The sequence below is a fragment of the Dipodomys ordii genome, unplaced genomic scaffold, assembly GCF_000151885.1.
Source record: "Dipodomys ordii isolate 6190 unplaced genomic scaffold, Dord_2.0 Scaffold118, whole genome shotgun sequence".
NCBI classification, from domain to species: Eukaryota; Metazoa; Chordata; class Mammalia; order Rodentia; family Heteromyidae; genus Dipodomys; species Dipodomys ordii.
The window spans coordinates 864007-872902 of NW_012267334.1; the positions used below are offsets into that span (position 1 = coordinate 864007).

The 8896-nt window shown below is 63.8% G+C and overlaps 2 protein-coding genes across 2 annotated transcripts in view; both read left to right on the forward strand.

Moving 5' to 3' along the window:
- Positions 1-487, forward strand: part of Npdc1 (neural proliferation, differentiation and control, 1) — a 4551-nt gene extending 4064 nt beyond the window's left edge. The window contains exons 9-10 of the mRNA XM_013029343.1: positions 44-130; positions 204-487. Coding sequence (XP_012884797.1) covers positions 44-130; positions 204-296 — 180 coding nt within the window. The 3' untranslated portion in view covers positions 297-487. The remainder of the gene's footprint in view (positions 1-43; positions 131-203) is intronic.
- Positions 488-6090: 5603 nt separating this feature from the next.
- Positions 6091-7412, forward strand: Fut7 (fucosyltransferase 7 (alpha (1,3) fucosyltransferase)). Its single transcript, XM_013029409.1, has 2 exons — positions 6091-6202; positions 6301-7412. The coding sequence occupies exons 1-2, from the start codon at positions 6197-6199 to the stop codon at positions 7312-7314; spliced, it is 1020 nt and encodes a 339-aa protein (XP_012884863.1). The 5' UTR covers positions 6091-6196; the 3' UTR covers positions 7315-7412.
- Positions 7413-8896: the final 1484 nt, after the last annotated feature.

The following is an 8896-nucleotide window of genomic DNA, read 5'->3' on the forward strand; positions in this document are numbered from 1 at the left end:
CACGGCGCGCAGACCAGCCGTCCCGCCCTCACCCAGGCATAAGGGGCCTCCCAAGGACCTGGACTCAGCGTCGGACGAGGAGAACGAGGACGGGGACTTCACGGTGTACGAGTGTCCAGGCCTGGCCCCGGTAAGTGCCGGGAGGTCCCCCAGCCGGGGCTCGCGCAGCCCCGCGCGTGCGCCCTGACTCAGCGCCTTCACAGACCGGGGAGATGGAGGTCCGCAACCCGCTCTTCGACCACGCCTCGCTGTCCGCGCCCCTCCCGGGCGGGCACTCGCCGTCCCCGCTGCAGTGACCCCGGCCCCAGCCGCCTGCGCGCCCGCGCCTGCGCCCGCGGCGGGAGAGAGGCCGGGCCTCCGCCTGGATGGGGCTGTGGGAGGCCCGAGGAGATCCCCGCTTGTGCTAGGAGACCCGTGCGGCCTTGTACCCCCCGGCCCGGGGAGGTGGCTAGGCAGGATGGGAAGTTCTGGAGACAGAAGCCAATTAAAGCCCATCTCAAACCTGTGCTTGTAGATGCTGTTCATCCCTAGCCGCTCACCTCCACTGGAGGACGATGGCCTTGGAGTGGGGGACCCCAGCTCTCTTGGGAAGACCTTGTTAAGGAGACTGGAGAGTGGGCAGGCCACTTTTTTTTTGCCATGGAGCTTGAACTCCAGGCCTGGGCGCTGTTCCTCAGCTCCTCAGCTCAAGGCCAGCACTCTACCACCTGAGCCACAGTGCCACTTCCAGTTGTCTGGAAGTTAATTGGAGATAAGTGTCTCATGGATTTTGCTGCCCGGGCTGGCTCTGAACCGCAGTCTTCAGATCTCAGCCTCCTGCATAGCTAGGATTACAGGCGTGAGCCACTGGCGCCCGGCCAGCCCACCTTTTTAGTGGCCCTCACCCCTTCCCCATATTTCTGTCCCCGAATAGGGAAGGTAAGGATGAACTACAAGGCTGGTTCAGCCCACAGCTGCCTCTTACTCCCTGGAAGGTTCCAATTCATTGTGATAGAAAGGGCTAGAGCCTAGTGCCATCTCCCACATTTATTATCCTAGCTACACAAGATGCTGAGATCTGAGGATCATGATTGGAAGCCAGTTCAGGCAGGAAAGTTTGTGAGACTCTGTTAATTAACTACCAAAAAAACCAGAAGTGGGGCTGTGGCTCAAGTGGTAGAACATTAGCCTTGAGCAAAAAACAAACCTCAGAGACAGCACCCCAGACCCTGAGTTCAAGCCCAAGGACTGGCCCAGAAAGCAGGGGTCTGGGAAACGGGGCAGTCTGCTTACACTGGATGTGGGCACCCAACATTTCTGTCCTTGGGGCAGATGGCAGGAAAAGTACCTGACAGACATTGTGAGTTTCACAGACCACAAGGAGATCTGGGTCCTGCAGTGTCTATTGGGGACATACCAGGTAAAGAGTCCTGAGTGGCGAGTGCACACGCCCCGCTAGACCAGGAGGCCTGGTGAGGAGGTTAGGTGGTAGAGCCCGTCAGTGCCTACAGCTGGGGTCTGGTCTGCCAATCCCATGTGAGGATGGGGGGGGGGATGAACTGGAGAACAACACCATGTCATCACAAGTGCACAGATTGGGCCAGCTCCAGCCAGGATGCAGAACCAAGCCCAGTCTGACCCCGGGAGGGGGAATAGTCATGGCAAAGCAGTTTAGCAGGCTGGTTGCTGGTATGCAGATCTCAGGATTAGGGTTGGAAGTCAACCCAGGCAGGAAAGTTGGTGAGACTTTTTTTTTTCTTTTTTTCTTTTTGTCAGTCATTGGGCTTGAACTCTGGGCTTGGGCGCTGTCCCTGCGCTCTTCAGCCCAAGGTGAGCGCTCTACTGCTTGAGCCACAGTGCCACTTCCAGTTTTCTAGTGGTTTATTGGAGATAAGAGTTTCACGGACTTTCTTGCCTGGGCTGGCTTTGAACCGAGATCTCAGATCTCAGCCTCCTGAGTAGCTAGGATTACAGGCGTGAGCCACCGACGCCCAGCAAGACTCTTATCTCAAAATGGAGCTGTGGCTCAAAGTAAATGGTAGAGTGCTAGCTTGAGCAAAAGAGCTCAGGGACAGGGACAGTGCTCAGGCCATGAGTTCAAGCTCCATCACACACACACACACACACACACACAGGATCCAGGCTCAGACAGGCCCGCAGTGGGGCAGTGGCAGCTGGTTTGGGAGCAGTGCCCTGCAGAACCAGTAGGAAAAACATGGAAATAAGGTGAACCGTACACAGAGATGCCGGATTGTTCCAAGCAATATGTTTTGGGAACCAGAGCTCCCCAGACCAGGAACTCTGCTTTATCCTCACCCCTCAACTGCGACCTTTGGCCCTTAGTATGAGCCTGGTTCCCTCTGGGGACCAGGGGTGGGGAAGGAGGGGGCTGAGCAGCGCCCCTGCAGCCGCAGAGGGAGGAGGCCTCTCCAGTGCACAGAGGGCCTGGCGCTCAGTCCATATCTTGCTAGTGGGGTTGCAGCCAGAGCTGGGGTCCCCTGAACGCTAGGACCTGTACTGGGGTCACCACGGTCACCCCTGCTGGCCAGACCTGGGGTCCAAGAGCAGCCTCCTGCTAGTCCCGTCTTCTCAGCCTTTGGTATTCCCCAGCCTGTTCTTGGGGCCCCTGCCCACAGTCTTTGACCCGGCAAGTGTGGCAGGGTCTCCTCTGCCACTTACCCCTGGCCAGCCCAGCACTGCACCCCACCTGTCTGTTGGCTCCCATCTGCCCCAGGCCAATTCAGAGAGTCATTTAATTCTGCCCAAACTACCTCAGAGCTGCCCCCCTTCCAAGTCCTGGGATCCTCAGGGGGTCTGGATCCCCCAGTCTGGAGTGAGGAGTCTGGGCTGGCCTTGCCAGGACCATTTGCCCCTGCCCTTCACCGAGCCCCTGCGGAGAGGCACCTTAACACCAGTAAGAGGTTGGTCTCACCTCAGCCCTTAGCCTACCTGAGCCTTCTACAGGCCTGCCCCCCACCTGAGCCTTCTACAGGCCTGCCCCTCACCCCACACCTGAGCCTTCTTTTTTTGGGGGGGGGTCATGGGGCTTGAACTCTGGGCCTGGGCGCTGTCCCTGAGCTCTTCAGCTCAAGGCAAGTGCTGTACCACTTGAGCCACAGCGCCACTTTTGGTTTTCTGGTGGCTTATTGGAGATAAGAGTCTCACAGATGTTCTTGCCCGGGCTGGCTTTGAACCGCGATCCTCAGATCTCAGCCCCCTGAGTAGCTGGGGTGACAGGCCTGAGCCACCGGCACCCGGCTCCACCTGCGCCTTCTTGCCCGGCCCCCTCTTCCTCCACCTGCTGCTTCTCATTAGAGGAAGCTCAGCAGGATGTGTCTGCCTCAGCCTAGTGGGACTGCCTGGCGCCTCCCTGAGCACAGATGCCAGCACCGGCCTGGAGAGCCCCCATCTGGAGAGGCTCCAGCCCCGCTTGACCCTGGGGCAAGACCCTGGTAAGCAGAAACCCCAGATTCGGCCCTGGGAGGTGGCATCCTTCTCCTTGCCGTCTCTGCCGCCCTGCGTGGGCCTCGGGCTGGCCCAGCCTCCCACCGGCGACAGGGCACGAAGGGATGTGTCGGTGTGGAGTGGAGAAGGACGCGCAGAGCGTGGGGTATGGCAGGGGGCCTGGACAGTACGCCTGCCCCTCCCGGGGCTGGCCGGAGCCGCACGGGGCCAAGCACACCATGCCTCCCCGCTCTCTGCAGGTTTGGTAGGAAAGGATGGCAGAGAGGGCTGGGCCCGCAAAGCACCCCAGCTCTTCCGGGCCCTGCCCTCCACTCCCCACGCCAGCTGGCTCCCTGCCCTGCCCGGGATGCCCCTTGGCTTTCTGCCGAGGCCCCCAAGGGCCCATTCCTCACTGCACCTACTTTCCACAAAGGTGAGCCCAGAGAGGTGTGAGGACCTCGGCCCCAAACCCTCACCCAGGTGAGCCCCAGTCCTAACCCTAATTACGCCCAGGCTCCCTTCTTGGCTGGAGCAAGTGGCGCCGGACCACAGCCACCAGGGGGCGCCCTGGCACTCATCTGCACTAGGCCCGCTGAGGTCAGTGTTGGGGGAGCAGGTCAGGCAGGCCGCTGGGTGTAGCTGGTTCCTCAAGATGCCCTCAGGCTGGGCATGTCCCTCACCCCACTGCCACCCAGGTGCTGTGAGCGCAGGGAGCAGTCAGCAGGCCGGTGACCTGCCTTCCTTCTAGAATGGGGTCCCTGGGTTGGTGGCGTCTCCAGCTGGCCCTGGCCGGTGCCTCTGCAGCCTCTGGGGTAGACCTGGGGTTTCTGACCCTGCTGCTGCGGGCTGCAGGGCCCGGGCTTGGCGCCCACCTTCGTCCCAAGGGCCCTCTGAGTTGGGAGGCCCGGCTGGGGCAGGCAGTGGTGGAGGTGCCCCGCTTCCCCTTTGACTCATACCCTCTCACCCCTTTGCCTCTTTCGTTCTGACCCATTTCCCAGCTGGCAGCTTCTCACAGTCAGGGGCCCCTGTTGCCAACCTCAGCTGCCATGGCGGGGCGGGGAGCAGCCTGATTGGGGGGGCTTTTCCAAGGCCACCCAGGAAGGGGGCCGGCTGTGGGTGGGGAAGGGTGGCATGGGCCCCAGGCAGCCCGGCAAGCTGCACAAACAGGAAGGACAGCAGGCTCTGACAGCCAGAAGCTGGTGGCCCCAGGTTGGCAGCACGGCCTCCTTCCTGCAGTCCCCCGGCCGCTTAGGAGAGGTGGGGTGGGGTGGAACGAGGCTTGAGGTTAGGGTGTGTCTCCCCTGTGGCTGCCCGTGGTGGTTGGGGGGGATGCCTGGGGTATAGATGTCACTGTGGTCATCTCCCGAAATGTCGGGTGGGCTGGCCCCCAGGAGGGCATCCCGGCTGGCGCAGTTACCGCCTCCGGGGTCAGTGCCCCAGGCCGGCTGGAGCACCTGACAGTTCCCACGCCCCACCCCCCGCCCGGGTTAGCATTGCACAAGCTCTCCACCGCAGCCCGAGGACATGCTGGGCCACAGCGGGCAGGGCGCCCCCGGGGGCGCGAACGGACACGCTCTCGCTGTGGTGTGCTATCGGCCGTCTGCTTCCTGTACCAACGGCAGCCTTGTCCTGGGGCAAGGCCGTGGCTGGGGGCCCGGGAGCCAGGCAGCCTGAGAGACGGTGCCGGGCAGCAGGTCTCACGGCAGCTCCTCTCCGAGCCCGGGCTCTGCCCTGGGTGCCCACGCAGGGCGCTGGGCAGCAGTGTGGGTGGGCTCGTGGCCAGCGTGGTGGGCCGATGCTGGGCGACTGAGAAACCAGCCAGCCTGCGCGTTCCTGCGTGCCACGGCTCCAGGTCAAGGCGGTCCAAGGGAAGACCCTGACCCTGCGGCGACCCCAGGCTGGACCTGCAGGAGGGGGAGGGGAGGTGCTTCACCTCGGGCAGGGCCGGCCTTCCTGTTCCTGGAGCCAGAGTCAGCTCCCTGTCCCCCGCCGCCGCCAGGCAGTCGGGGCCACCAGACTCCTTCCCCTTCCAGCCTGGAAAGCCCCCTCGGGGGCAGCAGGGGGGCGCCAATACCCAGGGTGGGGAGACGTCCCCCACTCCCAGGCCATGCAGCCCAGGGCCTCACAGCATGTGCTGCAGGCTCCCGGACCCCAGGATGGGCTCCTGTTTGGGGTCTGGACTTGGGATGAGGCAGCTCCCAGAGGTGGTGGGGGAGGGGCTGGCCCCACTGGAAACCTCACTGTCCTGTTGTCAGCTGAGCACAGCACATCTGAACCCGAGGTTCTCGGTTCTCAGGGCCAGGTGGCAGGGGTGAATGAGGGAAGTGGGCGACGCCATGGGGAGGGGCCCCGCGGCCTCCTGGGGAAGCATACCTGCTCTGTGCTGGTGCCCGGGGCTGCGGTGCCCATCTGGGGAGGGGGCTGCCTCGTCTTCCCTGGCCCGGGGCCAGGCGGGCCCCCAACCCCTCTCTCGTGCGCATAACTGGTCCTCTCTGGAGGCCAGCGGCAGCAGGGGCCCTGGCACGGCCTCCTTCCAGTAGCCATCCTCACTCCCAGTAGCTGGGGGGCAGGAGGGAGTTGGTGCCCCAGGGGCAGGGCAGCGGTGGGCAGGGGCAGGGCAGGGGCGGGGAAACCCTGGGCTTCTCTTGCACAGTGGGGAGATAAAAAGAGAGCTTCCAGACAGAGGCTCAGTGGGGCCCCTCTGCTGGAGAGGCTGCTGTGATTTGAGAGGCTCAGATTTCTGGGTGAGATTCGGGCCGGGTGTGGATGAACCATGCTGGTGAGTGCGGGTCCTCGGGGCCCAGGGCGGGGAGGCGGCTGGGGGGGGCCTGGGCCCTGGGCTGGGCTGACCTGGCGTCTCCACTCACCCCACTGCAGGGCTCAGCCCCCTGGAGGCTCCGGGCCTGGGGGGGCCTGGCTGGGGGGACCCTACTCACGGCCCTCTGGATCCTGTGGCTGGTGGGCTGGGTCCCCGGGGGTCCCCCCGCCCCCCAGCCGCTAGTCACCATCCTCATCTGGCACTGGCCCTTCACGGACCGGCCCCCGGAGCTGCCCGGCGACACCTGCACGCGGTACGGCGTGGACCGCTGCCTCCTGAGCACCAACCGAAGCCTGCTGGCCAGCGCGGACGCTGTGGTCTTCCACCACCGGGAGCTGGAGACGCGGCGCGCGCACCTGCCCCTGGCCGGGCGGCCCCCTGGGCAGCCCTGGGTCTGGGCCTCCATGGAGTCCCCCAGCCACACGCACGGCCTCCGCCGCCTCAGGGGCATTTTCAACTGGGTGCTGAGCTACCGGCGCGACTCGGACATCTTCGTGCCCTACGGCCGGCTGGAGCCCCACACGGGCCCCACACCGCCACGGCCGCCCAAGAGCGGCATGGCCGCCTGGGTGGTCAGCAACTTCCAGGAGCGGCAGAGGCGGGCGCGGCTGTACCGGCAGCTGGCGCCCCACCTGCGGGTGGACGTGTTCGGGAGAGCCAGCGGGCGGCCCCTGTGCGCCAGCTGCCTGCTGCCCACGGTGGCGCGCTACCGCTTCTATCTGTCCTTCGAGAACTCGCAGCACCGCGACTACATCACGGAGAAGCTGTGGCGCAACGCGCTGGCGGCGGGCTCGGTGCCCGTGGTGCTGGGGCCCCCGCGGGCCACGTATGAGGCCTTCGTGCCGCCAGAGGCCTTCATACACGTGGACGACTTCGGCTCCGCCCGCGAGCTGGCCGCGTTCCTCACGGGCATGAACGAGAGCCGCTATGGCCGCTTCTTTGCCTGGCGGGACACACTCCGGGTGCGGCTGCTTGGGGACTGGCGGGAACGCTTCTGCGCCATCTGTGCCCTCTACCCCCGCCTGCCCCGCGGCCAGGTCTATGAGGACCTCGAAGGCTGGTTCCGGGCCTAAGCTCCCTCCAGTGCCGCAGGGAAGGCCGGATGCCACCATCAAACCACAGGACCCGTCTCCCCCGGCCAGCTGGGGGCTGGGGTCCCACCAGGAAGCTAAGTGGGGGTGAGGTGGGGGGCTGGGGGACTGCCCAGAGGAGGAGGCCAACAGGCTTTGGAGCTGGATTTGGGGTGTGTGGGGGGAAGGTCTTAGCAGGGAGGGAGTCAGTGGGGGTACCGGCCGCTTGTCTCCAAAGCACAGGGAGGATGGCCCTGAGGACACGGAGCTAGCCGGAGTCAGGCGACAATAAACACACCAACTCCAGCCTCCCGGGTCCAGGCTGTGCAGGGGGGCAGAGCCCCCCTCGCCCGTGCCTGTCTCCTTCCATTCAGCGGCCGGTTCCTGGTTCTGACCCCATTCGCCGGCTGCTGTCACGGGCCCTGCCCTGCCTCTGCAGAAGGGCTTTGCTAAGCAGAACCTGACCAAGAGCTGCGTATTCCCTGACCCCATTTCACAGGGCTCACATTGGGGGGTGTCTGGTGAGACAAGGCTTGTTTTGTGACACGGAGCCCCTCTGGCAGTGAGGGGTGTGTGTGTGTGTGTGAATGTGCGTGTGTGTGTGCGTGTGTGTATGTGCATGTGTGTGTGCGCATGTGTGTGCACGCGCATGTGTGTGTGTGTGTGTGTGGCACTGGTGAGCCTGTGGGGTTTGGGCAGGAGCCCCAGAGGCAGAGCTCCTGAGGCTGGTGTGGGCACTGGCTTGTCCCTGCAGTGTGTGTGTGGGGTGCAGGCAGGAAGCCCCCCCTTCCTCTGTGACTTGTGGGAAAGGCCTGCCAGTGGCTTCCTGCTCTGACACAGCCCCATGGGCTAATTAGGGAGAAGGAAGTGCCCTCAGGTTGGGGGCTGGGGGTGCTTTCACTCATCTGCCCAGGTTATGTCCCTTCTCCTCTAAGAAGGATCTGAGAGTTGCAGAAAGAAAGGAGGGGTCTTTTATTCCCCGCAGAGACCTCTGTGCATTCTGGACTGGCAATCACACAGCCCTACCTGCCTCCTATCACGTGTGGGAAACCAAAGCCGGTCAGCAGCCGTTTAAACCAACTGCTGGGGCCTCCTTGGTCTAGGGCTGCTGGCCTTGTGCTTCCCTCTGCTGGCCACTTGGGGAATCGCCTTTGCAGCCTTAGGTTTGGGTGGTGCGTCTTGTCCTGGGCGGGACTCCAGCAGGTGTCCCGGGGCCTTCTGCAGAACTGATGACCCCAGGCTCCCTGTGCGTGCGTTGGGCTCACCTCCGATGTGAAGGCAAGCAAGCCATGCTCAGAAGGGGCAGCCCTCCCCACACGCCCTGGCCCCCCAGGAGTGGACAGTCCTTAGATTCCTTCCTGTCTTCTCCCTGGCTGGAAAGGGACAAGCGTCCTAGTGGAGCAGCGGTCTCCATGTGCAGCCACAGGGCGTGGCCCTTAGCGAGCGAATTGTCGCAGCTTTTGATGCCTTGTTACCGTGTTGAATATGTTTAGCTTCCTCAGATGAGAATCGGGGCTCTGTCACCCTTGGTAGTTTTGAGTTCAACCCCTTGCTTCCTCCTGGGGGCTGTCCAGTGGTCTGCCTG